The sequence below is a fragment of the Falco punctatus genome (assembly GCF_963210335.1).
Source record: "Falco punctatus genome assembly, chromosome: 15".
NCBI lineage: Eukaryota > Metazoa > Chordata > Aves > Falconiformes > Falconidae > Falco > Falco punctatus.
Window position 1 is genome coordinate 6,714,673 of NC_137595.1, and position 26,786 is coordinate 6,741,458.

At 36.4% G+C, this 26,786-nt stretch overlaps 1 protein-coding gene across 4 annotated transcripts in view; it reads left to right on the top strand.

Moving 5' to 3' along the window:
- Window positions 1-26,786, top strand: part of DIAPH2 (diaphanous related formin 2) — a 243,189-nt gene that overhangs the window by 132,551 nt on the left and 83,852 nt on the right. For all 4 annotated transcript variants that reach the window (XM_080366036.1, XM_080366037.1, XM_080366038.1 and 1 more), the window contains one exon: window positions 8,074-8,239. In XM_080366036.1, coding sequence (XP_080222162.1) covers window positions 8,074-8,239 — 166 coding nt within the window. The remainder of the gene's footprint in view (window positions 1-8,073; window positions 8,240-26,786) is intronic.

Sequence of the window (26,786 nt, forward strand, 5' to 3'; positions counted from 1 at the left end):
TTAGAAACTAAGAGCGTTGGTACATCCTTCATTAAAGGTGACTACACTATAGAATCAAACTTTCTCTTTTAGCTATATAAAACATATTTTTAGCCTAGTTTAGTGGTTCCTTGATCCAGAATCCTACTTTGAAATGGTATGCAAGAGTTTTGAAATGACATAATGCAGCTTGCATGGTTGAAATTTTTTTTTGTAGATTTTCAGTTACTGGTAGTTTTTTGGAAACCATTATAAAAATATTTGTGCACTTGTTGAAGTGGATGTCTTAAATTTTATATATTAGATAAGCGTATGTATAGGAAGGAAAAAAAAAGTGGTTTGCTCTGTGATCAGTGTATGGCAATAGATTAGCAAGCAATCTACTTATGGTTTTAATTTCAGATGATCATGCCAAGGGATTACATTGTTTTCATGAACGAGTCTGAAGCATGGGTTTGGGGTTTTTTTTGTGAAGCCAGACAATGAGTTGGCTGAAGTGTGGATGGGAACCTAAATCAAACCCAGTGCAGATAAATACATTCAATTATTTGGTCCTTATACTTTCTCTATCTGAATTGTTAGTATATTGTGAAATTCTGATGACGATGAGAACAATCCATTTTATTGAAGAACAAGTTTAAAAACCATTTAGATTTGTTGAAATAATGAACTGTTCAGCAAGGTAGTTTTAAAAGTGGATGTTTGTAGTTCATAGTGATGATTCTGAGAACTGGTTCGTTTTTAGCATTTCATGTTTTTCTTCAGGTGTTTTCATAATCAAAATTCATGATTTTGGCATGCTTGGGGTGGGAAAAGCTGTATTTGGATCAAGTGCATCGTGTGAAACATCTATTTCTAAACTTTAGGAGTTTTTAATGGAATGAAGTTACTTTACATATCCAGCTTAGAGGGAAAGAAATTATTTAAGGTGTTATATCTTGAAGTTGGAATTACATATGAAGAGAGTAACCAAAGCCTTGTTCATTTGGATTTCCCAGAATCCCAGAATGGTTGAGGTTGGAAGGGACTTCTGGACATCATGTTGTCCAAGCACTCTGCTCAAGCAGGGACATTTAGAGCAGGCTGACAGGACTGTGTCTTTTGAGTATCGCCAAAAGTCCATAACCTCTCTGGGTAACATGTTACAACACTCAGTCAGCCGTTTAAGCTCAGCTTGGCTGCTCGTTTCAGATTCAGACTTGATTCTTGATTCAGACTCAGCAATATAGAATATCAAATATGCATTAGGTTGTGAGTTTCCATTAAAGTACCTTTAGGTACAAATGCAGATCCCTTTGTGGAAGCAACCTTCTAATTGTTTTCTGATTTCTTGTCTTTTCTACTGTACATTTAATTTCTTTTTGTTGCTAATTTCTTACTGCTGAGAATGTCAAGTGCCACCTATGACATAAGGTTTTCTTGCAGGCAGATCTGGTGATCCATAAATTGATACTAGTAAAATGCAATATTTATGATGAGTGGTGTCACAAATATTTTTTAATCCCACTCTTGTATGCTTTGTTTTCTACATCATAAAGGCATAAAAAAGATAATCAGCTGTTGTCTGATTGTTTACACAATTCTTTCTGCCTAATTAATTCTCCCCCAACTATGTCATTTCAGGATCCAACAACTTTACTTCCAAGCATTTTGAATAGGCAGCTTTTCAGCATATTTATTAATTTTTCCCCACAGTCTGCAGTAGCATGTTACAGATTGAGCTGGCTGACAGTTAACAGAAGTAAAGCTAGCTTTCTTCAAAATAAAAGAATGGACACTCAAGATAATAGACTGGTTTTATAACATTAGAATTTATATCCTCTGCATTGTATTAATAATGAAGTTGTAATTTTACCAAAACATCAACTATTGCTATGTTAGTTGTTCCACATATTCTGGATGCATCTGTCCCTTTAAAGAGTTGTGTGGATGCGTATCTCCAGAATAATAAGTGGCATTATGATACGAATGTAGCTGCATTGCCTCCTGCTTCGTGTACTGCTGACATTAGTTCCATAGCTCTGCTCAGGACAGGAGACAAACATTTAAACGTATAATTTGTCATAGACATTTTAATAAACCAGTTTTAATTAAACTGTATTATCTGAGACACAGAACATTCGGTTGGAAATTGTCAATTTTCAGAACAGTAAACGAATACTCAAGAGTTTGAAATAGCTAACAGAAGAATAAATTATTTCAAATTGTAAATTTAGTAAAGCATGAAGGATTATGTGTTGTCATATATATTTTCAGTCTTGCAGAATTTAGGATTATGAAGGCTTGGAGCTTTATCACTGCGTAATGATATAGTACATGGACATTTTGCACTCAACACAGATTTATCAATCTGCAACTTAAAGCTAACAAGCAAAACACTGCGCATTTTTCAGAAATGTATTATTTTAAGAAACATAAGTTATTTACATTGCAAATAGTAAACGGATTACCAGTTTTCTTACTGTAAATTCAAAATTACTGTTGGCTATAGTTTTTGTCTAAAACGAGTGTGTCGTATAAAATCTAACTGTAGAATCAAACAGAAGTGTACCTAAAAAGACTGGTGTGGACAAATTCAAGTGAAGTCATACAGAGACTTATAATGAACATCTTTCAGGTTTTCTTTAATGATGCTGTCTGTCTTGAGAACAGTTCCTGTCTGTAATTAATATGAGGATCAGTGTGTAGAATAAGAAACCTCGATACATTCAGTAAAACTGGAAGTTAACTGAAAAATAAGTAGATCAGACGTTTAAATTTGAAGTGGCTTGGCTTTCCAGGGTCATAGAAAATCCCAGGCTAACTATTTTTTATTTTTTTATCTCCTCATTATAATGCTGATTTATATAATATGCTAAATACATTGATTCTTTTCCTTTTGGTTGAGTATGTTTATGAATGAGAACATCCTCCATCTCTAGTCCCAGTGGGCCTTTATTTTCTTTTGCCCTTGTGTTTTTGCTCTCTATTAGGAGTTAATACATCTGTAGTATAACGCCAGCCACCTCTTTCTTAAATGTGTTTTTTGGTTGTTTTTTTTTTGTTTTTTTTTTTTCTTTTTGCATCAGCACAAATTTTTAAGAATCAAGTGTTACATGAAAAACTCTCCCAGTGGAATGCTACTTTTGCCTGTTTTCAGCTTCCTGTGACCGGTAGCTGGAAGGACATGTCAAAAAGAATTTCTATTCAGTCTTTGAAAAAATACTTTTGCAAAATGTTTAGAAGTTTCTAGCAGGTATCTCCTTTTAATGTGCATTCTTTCTTCTTCTGGAGGTATCAGAGACATCAGCTCTGTGGTCTGTTTGTTTTACTGTTTCAGACCTGTTATGAACATGCCTTAAATTCCCTTTCTATAGAGACTGTGTGCCTTGGAGAGGGACCTCACTAACTGCTGGAACACCAGTGCATTTTCTTCTATAATTATAGTTAAATAACCACTGTTCTTTCTACAGTGGCGTATGTATTGTTGATGAAAGCCAAGCTGTCAGTGGACAGTAATAAGTGTTGCCTTTGGGGAGATGAGCTTTTTGTGTGTTCAGGCACTTTTATTAACTATTATTCAAGTTATCAATATATTTATGTGAAAATAATAGGAGATGTTATGGTAGAAGTCATGACTTTCCCTCCAGCTGATCTAAGGTCTTTAACCTTGATTTCTCTGATCTTTTTATCTCATATGTTTACATGGAAGAAACCAGTAGAAAGCATGGAAGTACCGTGATAGTAGTCCTAATATGGACATAAAGAATTTAATTCTACTATTTACGGTAATTAGTGATTCTTTATTTCTGATATAATGTGGTAGCATAGTTCATGGTAACATTTGTATCCATTGCTTGCTTAATTTAGTGAATTAGTTTAGGCATTGCACTGAAATGCCAGCAGACTGGTCATCTGGTCATATTTCAAAGTGTAAAAAATTATTGGTTTACTTAAAGTTATTTTTAGCTGTTTCAGCTGGCTGTGTACAGCCATACTAATATTTACCTCTGTTGAGATACTGACACTACACTTATTCTCACTGCAGAAATCCTTATCCATCTGGGTATCTAATTATTTTCCCCCTATTCTGGTGGTGGTCATTGTTAAGCAAACCACAGAACTGGATGGAAGCTTAAATTGGCAGCTGCAGTGCAGACACATTAACAGGTTTATTTATTTATTATTATTTTTTACAAAAAAAAAGGAAGAAAAAAAGGTGTGGACGTTTCCCAGCCCCTCTCCTAACAGTGAGAAGAAACAGGAAAAAGTAGAATTTGTAGATAACTGCAATTTGGGTAAAGAGTTAAACCAGTAAGAATAACGGAAGTTAATGGTCTACATTCACCTGTATGTTTTTAATTTAAAAGACACAAAGTTTTCTTTTACTTTTTGTTTGCATTTTAATGTTCTTCAGAGTTCTTCAGAGACATGGCATGCAGAGGATTTTACTGGATTGCATGGTGAAGCATGTATTACTAACTTTTTGATACTAGTTACTGAACAGTGATCTATTTAATTAATCTCAGGGTGATGTGTTAGAACCAATGCAGTAGGATAGCACTTTCAGAAGACACCTGTAAATTTTAAACTGAAGTAACACTTTTTCAAAAAATCAAACTTGACACTTAGAATATCTGAGTAGTTTTGTGTAGTTGCCTTTTGCAGTGGTATTAACATGAAGAAAGGAAAGGGATGAAACAGCATAAACTTTCCTTTATGTAGCAATCGCTACATATAAAAACTTCAGTAAGGATTGTATGTCCAGAGTTGCTTAGATGGTGATTAGGGATGGTTCTGTTATCCTTGCAGTGCTGTATTTCCTATAACCTTAGTAAAGCAATAACTGTCTGTGTATACAGATTTACAAACCTGTTTTTCTTGGTTTATGTGGAACTAGGGGAGGCAGTTATGGTGCTGAAGAAGAAAGAATGTTTCCAAGTGGGGCTTCTGGGATATTTTTTTTTGTTTAAAATTTTCAAATAGTAGTATTTACAGTAAAGTCTTGGCTTAGATTTTTCTTATGGTTATGAAAGAAATTGAAAAAAAAATGTGTATGTGGAAAAAACCCTTGTAAATAAAGTAATTTCGTTTACCTGAACAACAGGTTTGTGATTTTTGTTTTGATTCAGAATACTAAGAATGAAACCTTGTTTACAGTTTTTAAATGAGCACTCATTAAAGCTTCAGTCTATATTAATGAAAACTTTTGGAATTAAGTACTAGTATTACACACAGTTTTGATAGCTTAGATTTTCAATCACTTTTTTATGCAATAGTCTAGGCAAGTACATCTTTGCTTCTCTGTTGTAGTGACTGTCTTTGCAATGAGTTGTAGTACATTTCAAGGTGATGTTTCAAGTTACTAGTATTTCATGAGTATGAAGACTGTATGAAGCATATAGAGTGTGACAAAGGAACTTCGTTAATATGATGTACCATATGACTGGAAACTATTGTGTTTACGGCACTGACTTGTTTTCTTCAAAATTAAGTATAGTTAAAATATTCTGTCTTACTGACATTCTTTTGTCTTACAAGCCATGTGTTAATGGTATTTATTTGCACTTTCGTACTTATCAGATCAAACAAAAAAATTGTTGAAATTACAGTATATGTTTCTGCGCTGTTACTTGAAAATATTTCCTAGTTTCATTACCAGTGTTGGGGTTTTTTCTCTTTTAAGTGCTTACTGTGGCTATTGCTCATGTTAAATGTGCAGCTTGAATGGAGAATTTGACTCTGGGAGTCTTGTCTGAAAGAACTAAATTCACATCTGGAAGGTTGAGTGGTTTTTTTTCTTTTATTCAGACTTCAGTCATTCTTAATATATTGATTTGGGTTTCTATTGTATTATATGAGGTTCTTTCTAAAGGAATCATAGATAAAATTTGTATAGTTATATACCTTCATATTTCTGTTTCCTACCATATTTGGTGAGTTTTTCAATACAGTGGTCTGCTGACTCCAAGGCAATTCATGTTTTTTTCTAAAATTTTAGGCTGTGTTCAATAATTCAGTGATGTGCCATTATTACCTACTTAATGTATTCTTGCTATTAAACTTTAATTTCCTTTTGTACAGTTAAATGTCATTAAAGAGGGAGCTATCCCAAGTTTGTCTTGTGTTAACATGAGCGATTCAAGCTTGACATTCTAACCAAGCAGGTTAAACTTCATTTCAGTAAACTGGAAATATAGGTGTGTTAGTACTGTGTTTGCAGTGGTATGAAACTATACTGGTAGATATTACTGTTTCAAAGTCTTGATATTTATGTGTAAAGATCCATAGTGTTGGTTTTTACTTTCTGCCTGTCTAAATGAGCATTATAAGCTAACATTCTATGAAGAAAATAAAACAGCTTTCCTTTTATGCTACTGAGGCTTTAATGAATTAGGATTACTTAGGAAATTATCTCTTTGTAGGAAAGCTTAGCTTATATTATGTAAAGTTTTCAGACATACTTTCAAGAACCTGTTTGTAGATGACTATTTACATACTCTCCCATTAATCAAAGCAGGAAAATCTAGGTGAAATATCAGGCCTCTTCGCAATGGGAGATGCTTTCAGCCTTGTTAGGCTTCCTTTTAGCTTCGTGTAGCTTGGAGATGGCAGCCCTTTACTCAACAGTATCCAAACACTACAGAAAGGTTTTGAATAGAATATCCATCTGCATGTCTTTATTCTGCAATTTGTTGATGGTTCTTTAAAGAATCATTTTTGGGTTTAGTCTGGTCTCGAAAAGACATGGTTTATACGATTTCTCTGTATGTCTGTTTTCCCTAATTAGTTTCTAGGTTGTTTGTTATTTTACGGAGAGATACAGATCTCAAAAATATTGAGTAATTACAAATGTGGTACTAGGCAGAGTCTGAAATTAGAGTCTCAGGTATGGGGAAAGGTTGAAGCATGAGCTCTGCTGTATTAAGAATCAGAATCTGCATGGAAGAGAGTCATTACAAGTGAAAGCCACAGGGAGCCAGGCTGCATGATTTTTGTAGTTCAGGGAATAACTTGTGTCTTTTGTTGTTGGGTTTTGATAGGTACAGCACAACACTTTCATCAGCTACAATTTGGTATCAGCAGAACTAGTTTAATCGTGTACTAGCTGACTTTTTTACAGTGATTTGTGACTGTTATCTTTGTGGATATAAACAACTACAACAGAAGAAAACAGCAGACGAAAACTTACTTGCTTTGAGACAGACTTAGTGTTTCCCTTAGCAGTTTGCACCCTTCCTTTATTTGCAAATGAATTGTTCTAAAAATATTTTTTTTCATATAAGGGGGAAAAAAATGCCACATTTTTCTATTTAAAAGGATTATGCCAAACTTTTAATGATGACTGCTGAGATGGAAGTCAACCTCAGTTGCATTTCTAGACTTCCATACTTCCTAATAGAAATACAGAATTCTGTTGTTCTGTGATGTTTTTCTTACTAATAATTTTTCAAAGCTGTTTGTCGGTTAACTGGGGCAAGTGGGTGGATGTTCCGTTTTTAGAAGTTCTGTGAAATTACATAGTTGAGAGAGTGCCCCAAATAACTGTACATTGTACAAGCAGCCTGAGGCATGAGCTGAGCTTTGTGGCTAGGCATTAAAGAATACACAAAAAAGACATCCATATTAAAAGGCAATGAAAATTAGACATCATATTATATAATTTTGTCATTGATTGTTATGAGCAATGCAAATTCTACATATAAAATACAGGTATATAATACACAGGGACATGACATCACCTGAACAGAGTGGATGTTATAGTCAGATTCTCACAGAAAACTGATTTTCAGTATGACTTTTAATAGACAGTATTTTACAAAATTAGATTATTAAAAGAAAAATGTCTAAGGTATTTGGAAATTTTACCAAGTTAGTTGTATAGTGTGTTAATGGCAAACCTTCACCATTGGAAAGGGATCATTTAACGGAAAAGTGTGCCACAACTTGGTATAAACTTGCAGACATGTTAACATTAATATATAAAATTGTCATATTTGAAAGCAGAACAGCACTAGCAAATTTTCCATTTCTAACCTTTGTATTGAGTTTTCTTTACTTCTTTTTTACTGTTAGATTGGATTACATTGAATCATTTTCCTTAACAAAACCTTACAGCTTTGCTGAGAGTGCCCGAGAGCAATACGAAAAATTGTCCAACATGCACAACAACATGACTAAATTGTATGAAAATCTGGGAGAATACTTTACCTTTGATCCCAAAGCAGTAAGCATAGAGGAATTCTTTGGCGATTTGAGCAACTTCAGAACGCTGTTTTTGGTGAGTAACATCTGCAAAATGTTATGCATATTCTGATATCTTCTTTCTCCTAATTTTCTTTCCTCTCTCTCGTTTTTTGTGTTATAGTTAACTTTATGTTTTGTTCTGTGGCAGGAAGGTGGGTGAAAGTTTCCAGAATTATTTAGATTTTGGTCACTGATAGCTATCATCCTGCATTTTGTAACTTGCCAGCTCAACTGTGTAAGAGGTTGAGACATATACAAATTGTTTTTCCTCTTTTCAAAAACTTGCCTGTTGGATGACACACAATAAACAGGTGTGGTAGTGAAAACCATGTTAAAATTGAGACCTGACTGGATGTGTATCTCTGTTCATATTGTGTTAGAATCTGATGATGCTTTAGTCATGCTGTGATGCTAAGGCTGAGACTTTCAAGATGAGCTCTGTCTGTATTGCTGACAGAACTCATGAAGTTCACTTAGATGCTTATATTTTTTTTTTCATTCCAGTCATCCAGAGTGGTTGATGTCTGGGTATGGCTTTTTTATGGAGGAATTTAAGAATTTAATTTTAAATAGCTAAGTTTTTAAATGGGTTTAATGTCATCTTTCCTAGTGGCTGTGTGGGAGCCATAATTAGCTGCACCATAGGAAGTGTATAGGGAAAACAGATGTCTAGAATGTCACATTGTGTCTCTGGAGAATATTAACATCACTTGGAAATACCATCGTTTACCATACAGCTGTGCCTCACTGATCTGTCTATTGCCAGTAGCTAGCTGAATTTATCATGTAATCATAAGGACTTTCAGTTTCAGTGTGATGGAGATAGAACTAGTTTAAAACATCAATTTCATGCCAAGTTTACTTTGTTAACTACGATATATTTAACTATTCATTTTAAATTGGCTGAAATTGTTCTTTTTCTTTTTCCCCCATAAGTAAATCACCAGTTCTTTCATAATTAGTAAGTATACCAACACATCTGTGTGAAGACTTGTCAAGAACAGGAATAGTTGTTACGAGGTATCTCAGTGCATTTACTTTTTCCTAAATCCAAGGCTCGAATTTTCAATGCATTTGGAAATCTGTCCTATTGTAACTTCTGGAAACAGACTTCCAACCCTGACCGTTCCATGAATCTGTGACTTGAGGCTAGTAATGTCCAAATACTGTGATGAAAATCTGTCCTCGAGTATGTATTTAAATTCTATGAAGGTGACAGGAGCTAGAAGGCAAATGTTTCCTAGAAGATGTATTGGAATGAAAATACTTCCAATTGTGTTTTTACAGTTTCCTTGCTTTTGACTTCCTAAAGATCTGGCTGATGGCTCTTCAATGCTTATAATTGAATTTCCAGGGAGAATATTTCTAACAGATTCATGTATTGCTTTGAAGTGGCTGAGTAGGAGCAAGGGGGCGGAGGAGATGTTATTACAGGTTTTTAGTGTGTAAACATGAGAAATTAGATAGGAAGTACAGTAGCTCTTTTAATAAGAAAGCTGGAATTTTTTTGTGGCCTTTCTAAATGAACCAAAGCAGACAACAAACTATTATGTGCACATCGTCACAGTTCCAGGAACAGATGACATTTTCATTGTTTCAGGTTTAGAATGAGTTTCTGTAAGTAATTCTATAAGTGTTAAAGCATTGAATTCAGGGCTGGTGGTGCTACTGAGTCATATGTGAAGGAGTCTTATTTTGCGGCAAAAATTTGTACTTAAGAGTTCAGAGACATAGTGACAATTTGACTATTGACTTTTCTCAGTGTTGTGAATTTTGAACTCTATGATGTAGTATTAGTGATAAATTTATTCATGTTATGATTTCAGTAACACTTGTTCTTTTCAGTGTTTTTGCATGGGTTTAACTGATTGGTGTTGCTAATTATTTTATAAAGGAAAGGAAATGCAATCTAGCAGACTACATTTTATCCATGTTTCTTGCTTGCTAGTTAAAAGAAGAATTTTGCAATTTATGTGTAGATCTTTATACAGAGGGCATATCTGTGAGTTTCATGGTATAACAGTTTTATATTTTCTGCATTAATGTTGTATTCTATAGAAATAAATGGTTATTCCATCCTTTAGCCTTTAATATAATGGCTATATGATGTATGATTATAATAGTTATTGCTTTACCTATGTCCATTATTTTGTTAACTTAATGAACAAAGGGACAACTGAATGAAAATCTGGCTATGGAGGGATCAACACATGCCAAAATTTTAAATATATGGATATGCAATTTATCTTCTGATGATCTAAGTTCCACTATCTGCAAAGGCAGAATCTGGGTTAATTCGTGAAGCTTTTATACTTTCTATACAATATCAACACTATGTTGCTGGGTATCCATGTCTAAATTCATGTGATATTGTTGATTAGGCTTCAGAGATTATGTAGTTTAACTGTTCTGCTCAGAGCAAGGTCAGGTTAGAGCAGGTTGCACAGGGCCTTGTTCAAACTCTCTGGGTCGGTTTTCCAGTCTTCGATCATGCTTGTGGTGAGAAAAATAAATAACTGAATAAAATTTCCCATGTTCCAGCTTTGGTCTGTCACCTCTTGCTGTATCATTGTGCATCTCTGGGAAAAATATATTTCTGCCTTCTCTAACCCTCCTGTTAGCTCACAGACAGCAATTAGATCCTTGCAGAGCCTTCATTTTCTTACAGCTGAACAAACTCATGTCTCTCATTTTCTGCTTGGCATATGCTCTAGATTACTTACTGTCTTGGTATCATCTGCTGGGCTCACTCCAGTGTGGCTGTATCTGTCTCATACCGCAGAGCCCAACCTGGACACTGTCCTGCATCAGCCAGTTACCCATGAGGACATTCAATTTTCTGCAAAACAGTTTTCTAGGATTGCATTTACATTTTATGTTAGTAGTGTTTAGGGCTAAGTACAAGCCTGGTAATGCAAGCCTATGCTATACAGAACCCCCTAAAGGCTGGCAGGAGGGAGTGTTGCTTTTTTTTTTTTTTTTACTTGGCTGAATTTCATTAAAAGTATTTTTGAGATGAATATGTTTAGTTTTAGGTTTCCATGCATGTCTGCCTGCACTTAAGAGGCCTGAATTGCCTTAAGTTTTTTTTTCCCCAAAAAATATTTGCTAATTTACCTCGTTTAAATGGAGTCCTGTTTTAGGAGCATTTAATGAAATACTTTATTCCCATGCTTCCCAATCTAGATAGTTCAGGAGAGGTGGTTACTCACAGAAGAATTTTAATTTGAATTTAGAATAAGGTTTTCTTCAGTATGAATTCACTTCATTTGTACTTATAGCAAAGCTATAGGTACTGAATGAATGTTTCAGGAAGTTGTCAAAGAGTAGGACAATTGTGACTTCTTTTTTAAGCTCTGAGACATCTATAACAATGAGAGTAATGAAGGTTTTGAGACTGTTTATGAAACTACTGTCAATTATTATTTACACATAATCTTCTGGTTAATGTTGTTTATATACATATGTATGTATTTTACTTCTGCAAATACTTCTCTGTAGATACAGAACAGTGGTGTAAATTGTGTAAACCACCCTAGTCATTTATACTGAGAAATACTGTGTGGGGTTTTTTTGCCAGAATCTCCTTAACTTTGTTGGCTCTTCATATGTGAGTGCACGAATACCCGCATTCTTCTGAGTACTAGACAATACTCAAACCAGACAGCAGACTTGCCGTGATTATTATTATTGTTGTTATTGTTATTACATAGGAGGGGAAGAGGCTATTGAGGAAGTGTTTCGCAGTTAAAATATTCTCTGTAGCTGAATCCTTCTGCTAGATTTGATTTTGAGCAAGTGGGTTTTCTATATTTTCAGCAGATTATAACTACTCTGCTTTTTTCAGATGTAATCCATCTTTTGTATTTCATATATATGCTAAATCACTTCTAGTGCACTTTCTGTTTAAAATTTTCATAGGGACAAAATTTCATAGGGACAAATAAAAAGTAAGGCTGCCTTCTGATAGGCACCGTGTAGTTAGTCATGAGCTAGTAGTCCCTTGCTTTTTACTGAGGATCATAATAACTTCACGTATGCATTCTTAAGATCCTTGGTATGGGGTTGTCATGTTTTAATAACATCCCATAAAACCCCTTCATTTTGTGGTATGAATACACTCAACAAATTAATGCACTGCATTAATTGTCTTACTAGCTAATTAATGTAAAGTGCCTTCTGTGTTAAAGGGAAGTCATTACAGATGCAAACTCCTGTTACTTCTCCCAGCAGCGGTTTCAATCCAGCAGGTGTTTCAGAGGTTGGAGGCCTTTCTGCTCTTGGAGTTTCTACAAACCTCTTTATTCTTAGTTCTTCTTACGATATTCATGATATTATATTTGAGCTGATAATAACGAACTGCAATTAAATGGTTTTCTTGGGTGGAAAATTATCCCAGAGACTAAGTCTCTGTAAACTAATCTAGTTTATCAAGACAGAATTATCAATTTCTGCATTCTCATTTGGAATATTAAACTTGCATTCCATACAGAAATAACCTATCATAAATAGTGGGTTTGGGTTTGAGGAAAAGTAGGGTTAATTTCTTGCATTGCTTTATAATTTTAAAAAGTGAAAAAAATAATCTGCTAGGGTACTGTTCTACTGCTACATGTTGGTCTAAATAGTTCATTATTTCCATCTAGTGCTGTGGTCTTTAAAGTATTTATCTGTCCTTTTATCTTCTAAGCCTTTTTTTAAAGAAAGTTATTAAATAAGGAAATTAACTTGGACCATATGTATGATGCATACTAATTTCAATAGTAATGCTTCACTAGAAAAAAAGTGAAATCTGAGGCTCACGTAGCATCATTTGTGCTTCAGTCAATTCACTTGTTCAGATAGATACAGTAGTAGTAGTAATTGTAATTAGGTCTTTTGAGAATTTCTTGACTTATTTTATCCACTAGAGCAGAACCTTGTAGATTTTAGTGGCATAAAGATTCTTGTTTAGGGATTTAATTTTTTCCAGACACTTGAGGAAGGCCTAGGGCAAGCATTAAAAGTTCACAGTGCAGGATTTTTTTTTTTTCTATAAAGAAAAAAGTACTAAAAAGAATTAAGTTTTTCTGCAACATTTTGATGCTTGTGAGAAGTTTCCCAAAAGGAAAAAGACACTGAAACTCGTTTAATCTGTGGAATTAACTGTAAAAAGGAGTCATAATTACTGATAAGAATTCAGGAGCAATCAGAAAAGACTGAGCATATACAGCATCTCCTAATACTCCCCGTAGCGTGCATATTTATTAAATTTGTCCAGCTCAGACTAATGCCTGTATGCTTACTCTAAGTGGTCTCATTAATTTTTATTAGTATTTTGGTAAAGGACTGCAGAATAATTCCAGATATTTTGGAAATATTAATGACATTTCCTCCTGTTAGTCATTCTTCTAATGTTATTGCTAATGCCTGTCTATTGATAAAGCTTGTTTCTTCTACTGCTAGCAATTCTAAATTAGAAGTTCATAAATTCTTTAGATTGGTTCTTCTGGGTTTGTTGTGAACATACGTGATGACAAGATAAACCATAGAATCATAAGGTAATTTAGGTTGGAGGAGGATGTTAAGAGGGTCATTGAATTTGACATTCTGCTGAAAGCAGGGCTAGTGTAGTAGTTCAAGCTGCGTGGGACCTTGTCCATCTGAGTTTTGAGTATCTCCGTGAATGAAGATACCATGACTTTAGGAGTCTGTATTGAAGGGTTTACTAAAGCCCAAGTAGGCCATATCCATTGCCTTCTCTTCATCCAAAAAGCCGGTCATCTCATTAGAGAAGACGGTCAGGTTGGGCACAATTTACCCTCAGTAAGTCAGATGTCAGGTGTTTCCAGTCACCTTCTTGCCCTTTATGTACCTTGAAATGCCTTACAGAAAGAATTGCTCTCTGATCTTCTGGAAAACAGAAGCCATGACTGAGTAGTGTGTAGCTCACCAAGCTTTCTTCACTCTTCTGAAGGTGAGCATAATATTTGCCTTTTCCAGGCACTGAAGAAGTTCCTTGAGTCCCACAACTTTTTGATGAAATAGAGGCCTTGCAGGGACATCAGTCAGTTGCTCAAACTACCTGTGAGAGAGTGATGGCAAAGGTTGAGATGAAGGCAGCGCAGACCATCTCAGCTTCTTCTTTGATGTTAGGTACCATGCTCCATTCAGCAGCAGACCTACATTTTCCTTAACCTTCCTTTTGTATATGTTTGTAGCTATAAAAGCTTTTCTCATGGCTTTTCATGTACCTTGCCAGTTTTATCTCCATTTGAGCTTTGACTTTCTTAATTACTTCCCTACCTGGGCAGTATTCCTCCTGGATGGTGTAGTTGTCCTTCCACTTCTCTGTGTTTGTGCTTTGTGTCAGAGCTCCGCCAGGAGTGCCCTGTTCAGCCAGGCTGGCCCCTGCCCCACCGCCTCACCTTCCTGCACAGCAGGGTGGGCGATTCTTGGGCTTTGAGGAGGTTTCCCTTGAGGGTCAGTTACGAACAACAAATACTTTATGTATGCATCATATACGTGTGCCTATACGCCGTGAAACTACAGTCTGTATCGTTTGAGATAACTGGCCTTTGTGAGCACTTAGAATTGAACATAGCCCTTCAGGAAATCTTCGCTTGTCTCCTGCTGCCTTTGTAGAACAGCTCTTGCTTGGATTTCCCTTTGTTCAACCACTGATTCTGTGAATGATTCCGCTCTGTAAAAGTGAGAATACTGACTAAATAGATTGATTGTAATGACAGTTTTTCTTCCTTTCATTTGCTAGTAAAGATAAGAATATCTTATGTTACAGAATCATGCAATTCAGCTAGTGTATTTGAAAAAGATGGAATATATATGAATGTTTTTAAAGGTGAATTCAAAAGAATTAGTTCAAAAATATATTCTGCAGGGCACATCCCCAGGTTACAGAGAAAATTTTCTGTTTGTGTTTATATGTTTATGTATACATATATATAAAATAGTATGTTTGGAGCTTGATATGTATTTGTCTTATTATGTTTATATCAAGCTATTTTAATGTTAAGAAAACAGCTGGTCTTTTGAAAACTCAGGTTAAAGACTTACAAACATCATTAGAGGAAGCGCCATGTATCAATTGAAAAATAATGCCTGTTTATTACTTGAAAAACCAAATATATATGCATGCATTATGTTTTCTAATTGCTTGCCTTTTGCAAGTTGGACAGAAACAGTATATAATAAATGTACCTCCACATAACATAAGCATTCAGAAGTTCTTGTGCTGAATGGCAAGTATCTAGAGTGTGAGAGAAACATTTTCTGGAATAGTCAGTGCTGTTTTTTCATCCTTCATTCTTCTGATCAAAATGTACGAGCAATACTGCGATACTCCTTTGCGTCCAGTAGTTTGTCTTCAACAAAATTTTCCATATAAATAGGTTGTTATTCTGTTACCCCTAAACTACAGGAGGAAAGGAAATTGTAGGCAGGCAGTGTGAGCTGCCCTTTTTCAGTTTCTGTGTGAGACATACTGGTTGCCACTGGTGCACTTCCTATACTTTTCCCAGTACTGGACAGTTACCCTGGAAGTTGAATGACTTATGGGCAGGTTTTGTTAGTTTTTCTATGACTTTATAACTGTCCAGATAAAAAGTTTCCAAAGTACCAAATCAATGTTTTGTGTTTAGTTTTTATCAACGTTTGTCTACTTTTGTGGGACAGAGTAAGTATTTTGGGGCTGTTCTGTGATGGTAGGAGGAGAAAAAAACCCCACCCCAGCGTTAGGAATTCACAGTCGAAGTGACACCATGAAAACTGCCCATCATATGACTGTAAATAGTCAAATTTACAGCACCTCTGACCAGCCGTCTAACCAAATAGTCCTTGTGAGCCATTTAAGTTAATTGAGCTGTAATATAGCGAATCAACCCAGAGATGCAGATAGAAGAAACAGAGTTTGTTTATTTATTATTCTATGTCTGCTCCTGTTTTATCCCCAAGCTTCTCTAACCATTTCTGCAGGAAACATAATTAGAGCCCAGGGTGTAGTGAAACAACGAAATAAAGTTTGTATTGCTTTACCCTTCTGCCTTTTACAGTTAGAAATCTTGTCTCTCATGGTACCCTCATGGCTGTCCTGCTTCTTGCTTAGTCTTTTATTTATTTGTCCTGAGATTAGGTAGCATATTTAAACCTATGAAGTGAGCTTTTAACTAGATTTTTGCTGGTACTTGTGTCACCTGTCTGTTTACTTCTTTGATTTTGTGCTTAAGTATGTGTTGATAACCTCATTGTATTCGAGGCATATCACAAGAAGTAAGTAAACCACTTGAGCACTTCCTTTGCAAACAGAACCTGAGACAAAATCAGGCCTGGGAAGGGGGGGGAGGGAAGTGTATTCTTGGAGCTGACAATTAAAGAGACATTTAATCAAAAGGGGGGCGGGGGGTGGGGGTGGTGCGGCGCGGGGCACTTAAGGTTTTTTGGGTTTGCTTTTGTGTTTTTTTTCTCTTTGCAGATAAAATGGTAGATCCACTGAATAATAAAATGCCTTTTATATTTAGGACTATTTTGAAGAAGAAATGTTTTTTAGATTTTATTGATTTAGTGTCTGTCTTCCATTGAAAATAAACACAAATCTCTATTGTCCTTGAGGACAATTGCAAACTGATTTATTTTGGTTTGATACGGTTTCAGGTTTCAAGCTCTTATCAAATAATGATTAATCATTTGCCTGAAGCAAGATGCCAGTTTGTTCTTTTGTTTTGGAACTTCACTTTAACCTGCTGTCTTAGAGTTTATATCAAATGATCAGAAATATTTTAAATCTGTCACTTCCTGAATGTTTCTGTTGGTGCTACAGTATTTAAAATATCCACCAAATCTTTCATGCCTGCATCTGCAAGTGGACAAAAACTTTCTTTTAATCAGATTTTGTGCTGTACAGAAGTTGTATGAAATAAATACTTTTACATTAGATAGGAAATGTTCTTTTCTTTTATACAGTTCTTAAATATTTCATATTTCGTTTGCTCTGTGGGCTCCCCCTTTAATGCAGGTGGTCTTAAAGGTGAATTTTGAGTCTGAAAAACAGATGTTGTAATAAGGCCTATAAGAATAGTTGGGCAGAATTTGAAGCAATAACAGGCTTTGATGGGCATAGTTGTTATGAAATACAGAGAAGCTTTTTCCTTCAGTGAAGTGATATTCTTTTACATCTGGTAGACATTTTTATCAGTGGTGACTGTTTCCTTCACATTTGTTTAAATGCAGCACTTTGAATAAGTAATTGAATCTTTAAATTACATTATTTATGTACTTAGGGGAAAAGAGTTGTGTTCTAGTATAAGTAAATATCTAAGCAGATGTGAGTAACTCATCAACAGAGACCTATGAAATGAACTGCCCTTTTGTATCTGAACCGACTACTGATTGATGATTACTATGTGGCTGGGTTCTTTTTTACGGTAACCCTGTAATTCAAGATCCAGAAAGTGCAAACCTCCCCAAAATGATAAAACATCTTATGGAGCACCTGCTACCGTGGGCTTTCAAGATTTTGTAAGATGGTAGCCCTGTACCAGGAGGGAAACAAAGTATCTGTGATGTTGCCTTCGTAAGAAAAAAACTTTCACCACAGTAGATTAAGCATCTTGAGTATAAATGTACCTGTAAGACCTTTTCTCCTTCCTGTTACCTGTTTGCTTGTAACTTGTTTCAAAGTAAATTTCAAGCTCCATGACTCAGGAATGTTTTTGGGTTTTAGTTGTTGTTCCCCCCCCTCCCCCCCCATGGCTTTTTTTGAAATGTCCTTTGAATATACCAGGTCATTGGCTACAATAATATAAATCAATGAATATACAATACATAAATAAATACATAATAAAAAAAAAATAAATACATATGATTTACTATGAAATGCAATACATAGTCAAGCTAAAGTCCCAGCTTTCAAAATCATAAATTAAGTTGGTAATTCAGGAGTGGTGTAAAAGCAAGGCTGTATTTATTCATTGTTCTCCCTGGTTACTTGTCTGGGAATAGTTTCTCCCTTTTGCCTAAAAAGTACCAGTTCTTTAATGTAGTCTGAAAGATAGCAGTTTCTAGCTAGGAAGAAGCTATGAAAAAATAAAGAATAATGACTAAGAATATGTTCTCCAGCAAAATTTCCCAAGAGGTAGTATCAATAGTGAAACATTGTTCATGCTAACAGGCAGTATATAGCAAGCTCTTCCTCCTCCCCTGCCCCAACCCCCCCACAAATACCCTTTTTTAAGGTCTCTAAATTCTCATCTGAGTGCATACATCCAGCTAGTGCTGGAGAATTATTTTTGTTTTTTAAATCATAATATTGAACAAATCAGTAATTAGATGTAGGCTAGGAAAGTTTATAAGTAATAGAATTAGAATCAAAAGAATTCACATAGGCGTGATAACTCATCAACTTTATTAACAAGCTGTTAGTACTCCTAGATAAGTAGCTACTCGATTCACAAGCTGTTGGTAGTGGTAGATAAGTAGCTACTCTATTCATGATATAGAAGGTGTGATGGCATTCCTCTTGGAAGATATCCAAAAGATGTAAAAATAAATAATAATAAATTGAACTGAGTTACAGTATACTGCATTTGCAAGTATTTGAAGGTAGGCAAGTGTAGAAGTAATAGGCAACATAAATGAGGTTGGAATTTGTTTCAGACAAGTCTTAAATTTCTTCTGTGGCAATGTGGTTGCCCTTGTGGATGGGGTAAAAGCAACAGATGTTATATTTCATGGTAGTGATGCTTTTGATTAAGTAATATTTTCAGAAGTAATATGGGAAAACATGGTCTAGAGGAAGTGGTGGGGTTAAGTTTCCTAGCCTTGAAAAGGAACGGAATTAAAAACTTTTCTTTCAAATTTTCCATTAGATAGTTTTAAACACACTCTCAATTCAGTGCTGATGGCAGGCATTATTTTTGGAAATTTATAATATTTAAATGAAGATTTTGAATCCTTATTCCACTCTGGAAACTAGGCATAGTTTGGGGTTTTGACTGCCACGATACTTAAGCTGTGAATCTAACTCAGATGCTGGGAACCTCTTGTAAACCAGTAGACTTTATTACTTGCTCTAAGTGACTCACTTGGTCAAGAGTTGAAGTCTAAAAGAGACCTATCCATCCCTTACGTCTGCACCTCACACAATTCTGAAAAGCTGTCATGGGTTAGAAGGAATCTGACTTCTCTGAAATCTCCACAAGGGTGTTTCATGTAGTCTTAGCCTCATCATTCTGTTTGTTCATATATCTTATTAAGATAATTCGATAATTTGAATCCATGTTTTTCTTAATTGCGATTTCAGATTGATCGCTGCATTATTGCATCTTCAATTAGCTTGCTGATGTTGTAGTAAATTATAGCTCATGCACTTCCGTAAATTCATATTAGTTTGCTTATCACGTTTAGGAAAATCCAAGGCAAACTAATAGAATTGGATTATCCTGTCAAATTATAATGAGAAGCATGAAGTGGAAGGTGTAAGAAACCTCAAGAAAAAAATTGCAGATGAATAAGCATATCCCTTAGATGTAGGGGTTTTCTTTCTCCGTTTATCATTTCTTTGGAGTGTAATGCCACACAACCTCTAGAACACTTTCTTTTGGTAGTCCGTCAGCCCTGTCTTGAAAGAAGCATGCAAGGTCTTTCAAACCCAGGCACTGAAAAGAAAGACTTGGGGGTGTTGGTTGACGAGAAGCTCCACTTGGCCCGGCAGTTGTGCGCTTGCAGGCCCAGAAAGCCGCCCACATCCTGGGCCGCACCAAGAGAAGCATGACCAGAAGGTCACTTGAAGGGGCTGTCAAGAAAGCTGGAGAGGGACTTTTTACAAGGACATGTAGTGACTGGACAAAGGGGAATGACTTTAAACTGGAAGAGGGTAGACTTTAGATTAGATACAAGGAAGAAATTCTTTTCTGTGAGGGTGTTGAGGTGCTGGCACAGGTTGCCCAGAGAAACTGTGGATGCCCACCCCTGGCAGTGCTCAAGGCCAGGTGGGATGAGGCTTTGAGCAGTGTGGTCTAGTGGAAAGTGTCCTTCCCCATGGCAGGGGGGTTGGACTAGATGATCTTTAAAAGTGCCTTCTGACGTAGATCATTCTATGATTCTGTGATACTTTATATTAATATACACTGCACTGTGTGTAATTCTCACAGCCTCTATTAAAATTTGTTAAGAATTCCTAGCCAGAAACATTGAAACCTTTCAACACATCATATTCAAAATCCTGCTGTTTAAAAAAAAATAAATCACTTTTTCTACTGAATTTAGACTTCTGCAGGAACATATTTTTCAGACTTACCTTAAAAAGAGTGAGTTCTTATTCAAGACTCTAAAGAGTTGTGCTTGCATAGTGATGCAAGGCTTCATGCGCCAGCCTGTTGATTTGTCTCTTCCTTGATCCAGAACGATCACTTTTTGAACAAAACAGTAATTCATCTTCTGTGGCCCTTGGTTCCTCTTCTCAGGTTGTTATGAAAACAGTAAACATTTGTTGCTTTTTTTAATTTTGTTTTGCTTCAGGTTTTGTTTGTAGTGACAGTAATACAGTTTTGGTAGTTGTGTATTTCAGCTCTGTGTCACTTACAGGAATAGCCTGAATTAGACATGCATGTTTATTCTGCTATCCAAATATTGATTTAAAAGAGCTATTAAAACAGTCTCAAATCTGTCCACTTGGGGGCTGTTTAGTAATTAGTCAAACATAGACTGTTAAGTAATTAAGACATACAATACAGTTTTTCACTGATAGCCTTAAACTTGGTTCAGTAAACACTGAAAACGGCTTCTACCTTGCACTGCTAGGCAGTTTGAAGAGCTTGTGCAGCACACACAGTAAGGCAGTAGCAACCCCCTTCTCCCTACCTGAATATGCAACAGCAGCTACACTTGCCAAAAATCCTAATCTGGAATGGCATGCCAAAGCCATTTCATGTCAGATATAACGGCCATGATGCGCAAACCATGGGACAGTATCCCAAACATAATCTTTTCTACTTACTCTTTCATGACCACCCATCAGGAAATTAAATTTGTCTGCTTTTGTTTAATACCAGCTCATTGCATCACTTTTCTATTTTTTTTATAAGGATAACAATGTATTCAAATATGTTATCCTCCAAGGAATGCTCACGAAAGGGCCTTCTACATATAAACTGATTGCTCAATCTGCTGTATTTTAACTCCCTTTATTTCTGTGGATTAACTTCCACTTAATCTGAGTTTGTTGTTCCTAATGAGTTCTGACTGAAAAAGATTATTTTTTTTCCACTGGAACTTCAGTTCACATATTTTGTAGTTGCAAGGCAAATTTAGGGAAGGCCTGAGGGATCGCAGGCAGCCTTCATTATTGGTGCATGACCGCTTTGTAGCCAACTGCATCTTTAATACATCCAAGGAGATTTGTGCATTACAGTTCTTCTTTCTTCTTGTTTTTAATAATTTACTTTTGAGAGGTTATTTACAACCATGTTTATGTGTGACTATCTGTTTGTCTGTCGAAACTTCAGATATGTACAGAATGCAAGAGATATATTAATCTTTTATTTGTTTCTTAAGGAAGTCAAACTATAAACTGTCAATCCTGCATACAAGAGCCTCACTTCAGTGAATATTTATAAACACAATGGGGAACGTAAAGCTGTGTGCTCCTTCAACTTAGCTCCCTTAAAAAGAGATAATATTCCTTGCTGAATCTATGTCTGCTAGGAGGGACAATAATTTGTTTTGTTTTTCTTTAAAAACAAAAAACAGACAAGCAAACTTCCTCGAACTTTTAATTTGCAGTTGAATTTGGTAAACTGCATATGGTTAATGCACCAACCAAAAATACAGAGGCGCATGAATAGCAGATCAAAAAAGGGGGTTGTATACATTAAGATATTTCTGTCTGTTGAGATTTATTTGAAAATTATTTCAGTTTTTGCATGCACGTACATGTTTTGAAAAGATAGCATCTAGATGAGTACTTTTCAAAATGTTTTCCATAGCTGTTGGGAAGGCTTTTATTCTTAACTGTGGATTGCTTCTTGCTTTGTGACATTTGTGTAATTTGTAACTAGTATATTACTGTGGTTTTATCCTTTAATTGGGGAATAAATATAGTTGGGTAGTTTATACCTGTGAACACTAATATGTACTTTGTCACTGTTGAGCTACATTGCAGTAACAAAACTGCTGATGTTTTTTCCCCTCTTTTAAAAGCAATGCTAATCACAGAGCTATTTTTGTCAGTGCTCAAACTGATCTCTACCTTTTTAGGTAAGATAGCCTGCAAACCTACACAGAAAGGATATCGCTGCCATTCAATACTTAAAAATAACTGACAACCCAAAGTAGTACTGTTCTGTATTAAAAGCAGTCCATTGAAGCTCAAGAGCTTGGACGGAGAATAGATATAGAGGAGTATAAAAGTATGCCAAAGAGAAGAGAGATGGAAGCATGAGCTGATGTCCAGACTTCTTTTAACTTAAGGCTTAACTTTAGATTGGTGGGCTCTAGATAACTGCTAAGGCAGGTGCAGAATTGTCACCTTTGTGTTAGAAATTGTTAGGCTTGTCTACAGTCTGGAGGTCTAGAAATTGAGAAAATAATAAATAATGAAGAAACGGAAGCCACATCAAAAAGAAGAATAACCCTTTGTAGTGAAACTGTAGAAAATGAAACCTAAAAGTATTGTTGGTCATACAATTCAGGCAAAGCAAGTGCTGTAGAAACCACTATATATCCGAGTCAAAATTCTCTTTACCTTTATTTACAGTCGTCTTCAGTCAACTTTGAAAAACTGTGATGAAATTTGGTAGCAAATATTAATTTAAATATCAAGTATGCTTATAAATACAGATATATATATATATTTATTTTACTTTCAGCACATAACTTGAAAACAACTGGGAGTATGTTCTTGCAAATGATTTATTTCAGGCTTTCATCCAACTCTAACGAAATGTACAGTAGTAAACGACATAACACATACGAAATGGTTAAGAGTCAGACTGCCTGATGGAGAGGAATAACAAAGTAGTACGTTCCAGGTGGTTTGGTTCTGAGATACACTTTATGAAAGAAAACTGCATGCATTAAACGATGGTGATGATCACAATGATGATCTAATTTTTTCCACAATATTCATTTTGAATTGGCACGTAGATGAAGAAAAAAATATATTAACTTTCAAGGAATGTGGCATAGAACTATTTGAGCGGGCAGGCAGTTTTAAGAATTGAGGATGTCAGGAAAGAATCCACTATATAACAATCAGAAATACTAGAGCTGGTACCAAGCAGTTACTGGAGTACTACAGCAAGGTAAGAGTGGATAAGATGCATTTTTTTTTTCTCTATGGTACCAGTTTTCTGTTACTTAATGCTTCTGAAGCTGTTTGTGTGCAGGGCTGCATTACAGTGTTAGTTCAGAAACAGCCAGTCTAGGTACCAAGAACCCCAGAGGCATGTTGATGTGATGTTCTGCCAGGGTTTCTGTCTCCTGCCTTGCAGAGTGCCCAGTTTAACCATTTCAGAAGAGGCTGGGTGTTAATGCCCTTTTGCTGCCACTTGTACCTGTTGTAGCAACAGGTTGTTTGGAAAAAGCTCTGGTATTTGTGATTAGAGCTTAGTGGATTTTTACTTGGCGTCCCCAACTCTTTCTTTGTAGTCTCTGGAAAGTGGTTATATGTGAAGATACTCTTAAAGTGTTGACATCCTGGAAGTAAATAAAATACTAGGAAGTGTGCATTTTGAAGAAGTAATAGACAGTAATGGACATCTGAGCTCTTTGTGCTTCCTGTGCTGTACGTGTTGGAATGGTGGGGGTTGTTTGGGTTGTTTGTATGTAGGTATGCATATCTATAAAGGGATATGTAGGCAGATGGAGATAGGCACTCCTACACGCCATTACTAGTATTTTGTTATCTTACTGTTCTTTAGGAAGATGAAACTTTCATTTTGAATGGCTTTTGTTTGAATCATCATTAGTAAACAGTGTGTTTTATGAACTGCAATATGTATTTTCATATAATCTGCCTTCAGCTAGGACTTGTACGGTCTAGCTCAAAGTGAATTGCTAGATACAGTAACTTCAGAGCTTGTTTTGTACAGTCTATTGTAGTCTTCCTGTTAGAAAGTGTGACAGAATCTATGATCTAATCATAGTATGTCAGTGGCTAGTGTGCTACTAGTTCAGCCATGACATTTCTTATTTGCTTTCTCTCGTAAGATTGTGGGCATTTACTTCCATTACAGCCTGTGAAGCTGCAGTAAAATGAAGTCTCTGTCAAGTGTGATGGAATGTGCAGAGACAGAACTGTCCAAACCCAAACAGGATAAAACATTGATTTTTGCCCTTCAACTCTCTTCTCTTTTCTGAAAGAGAAGGTGTTTCTTAGTGCAGTTGGTTATGTGACGATACCACAAATGCAGTTCTTGCTCTGATTTTCCAGTGCATCCACTAGTAACGTTGCTGGTAACAATGGTATCCAGCATCTCTGCCAAACAGGGGCTACCTGTGGTAATTTACCTTGGTAAACTCTTGAAATGGCATATGTGCGCTGAAGTATGCAATCCCTTACTTGAGTGAACGTTCTGTATTTGGAGACATTTGGGAGTCTTGGATAACCAAACACTGATATGATTTAATATAAACCTTAACACTTTTAGGTGCTTTAGATAGACTTATCTTTCGGAAGTGACAGTCATTGTCCATAGTTTCTTCCTAATGTGTACACAGTAAGATGAATAGTCAACTTCATTTGAAAGCATTTGAAATGTCACTTCTGTGGAATATATAGAATTGTGTAATGTGCCTCTGCTCCACATTTCTTAAGGAAATTTTACTTGTGGAATAATAACTGATAAATTGTCTTGGATATTTACAAAGACATCCACAAAGAAATCTTCTTTGTATTTGTGAACATATATGATTTTCCTGGTTTTAAAGGCATGATTAAATTGTGGGGGGAAAAAAGTCAACATTGACATGGAAACCATTTATCTTATGCCCTGTGCTTAGCAAGTATTGATTGTTCAGCTTCTTGAGCTAAAACATCATTAATGAGCACATGCCATGTTAATTCTGGACATCTTTGTATCCAGTATTTTCTATACTGTTATTACTGCTTGTTGGAAATATCGTGTTCCCAACATCACCTGAAACCCAGACCTGCAGTTGTTGTAGGTACAGCTTGTTGGTGTACTGTGAGATGGAAGGGAAAGGAAGCAGTAAATACATCGCTGTCATGAATATAAAAAAGAAAATCATCTCTAACGCTTATCACGTCTGTCTGTGACATTAGGTGAAATTCCATGATGATGGATTTTAGTGAATTTTGTCATGATAAATGAATCTTAGGGAAGGTGAAGCTAAGGAGAAATTTAGGATCTTGGGGAACAGCTTAAGGGAGCTGAAGTATTTCTTTTTGAAAAGAGAGCATGAGCAGGCAATGTAAAAGGAGATATGAAGGTATTTGTGAGAAGAAGTGGTGAGAAAGCGTGAGGGGTTTGTGTGTGGTGCTGGCCAAGAGCCACCTCTGTGAGGAGCGGCCCGGGACACAGCCAGCTTCCGCGCTGCAGCGGCCGGCCCGGTGAAGGTGATGGGGCCTGTGTAAAACCTGTTCAGGAAAGGGCGACATGTTGCATGATGGTGAGGATGAGGGGGAAGAAGCGTGAGGAACAGCCCTGGGAGCACCAGAGCCTGAGGCAGGGGGAAGGAGGCGCCCCGGGCCCAGAGCAGAGGCTCCCCTGTGGACTGCAGAAGACGACCCACGCTGGGGCAGGTTCATCCACAGTGGAGCAGGTGGAAGTGTGAGGAGAAAGGAATGGCAGAGAGGAGCTGTTACAGGCTGACTGCAAGTGCCCGTTCACCCCATCCCTGCTGTGCTGCCCGCAGTAGGGGGGGGGTGAGGAGTGAACCTGAGCCTGAGGAGAAAGGGGAGGGGGGAAGAGATAAAATCAATCTTCCCCCAGTATTTTGCCTGTGACTGTAATTGGTGAGCGATCCCCCTGTCTCCATCTCAACCCGTGCACTTGGCACCCCTTACCTGGTCCTGTCCTGCCGAGGAGGCTGGGGGAGAGGGGCTGGGGGCGCCTGGCAGCCAGCTGGCATCAGCCCCGCCGCAGGGCATGGCCATGGGCCCCCTTTGGAAGGGGACGGGATCTTCTAGGTGGGATGGAAGCAAGATCGTGGAAGGGGGTTTTGTTTTGCTGTCGGGTTTTTTTGTGGGTGGTTTGGTTTTTGTTTGTTGGGCTTTTTTGTTGTGTTCATTTTTTTTTCAATCCAGGGATGTTCTCTTACATCTATAGGTTTTTTTTTTAGTTCAGTAGTTGGTGTAACCTGTTGACGCGCAGACTTTTGGTTTAGGGTTTTAATTGATAAGTCCAACTGTTTTCCTTTTTTTTTTTTTTTTTTTTTTAATGTGTTTTGTGTATGTAAGTGATCCAGGCTGCTTTGGCTATTTCAAGAAAATTGTTTAAGGAATTGTAGCTTAAATTTTAGTAACTTGTTTTAGGAATCCAGTTACTTGTTATTGAGCTCCATTGTAGTGGGAACTTGGCTTCATCCCCACTCATCCATCCCTCCTAACAGCAAGTTACAAGTTTAAG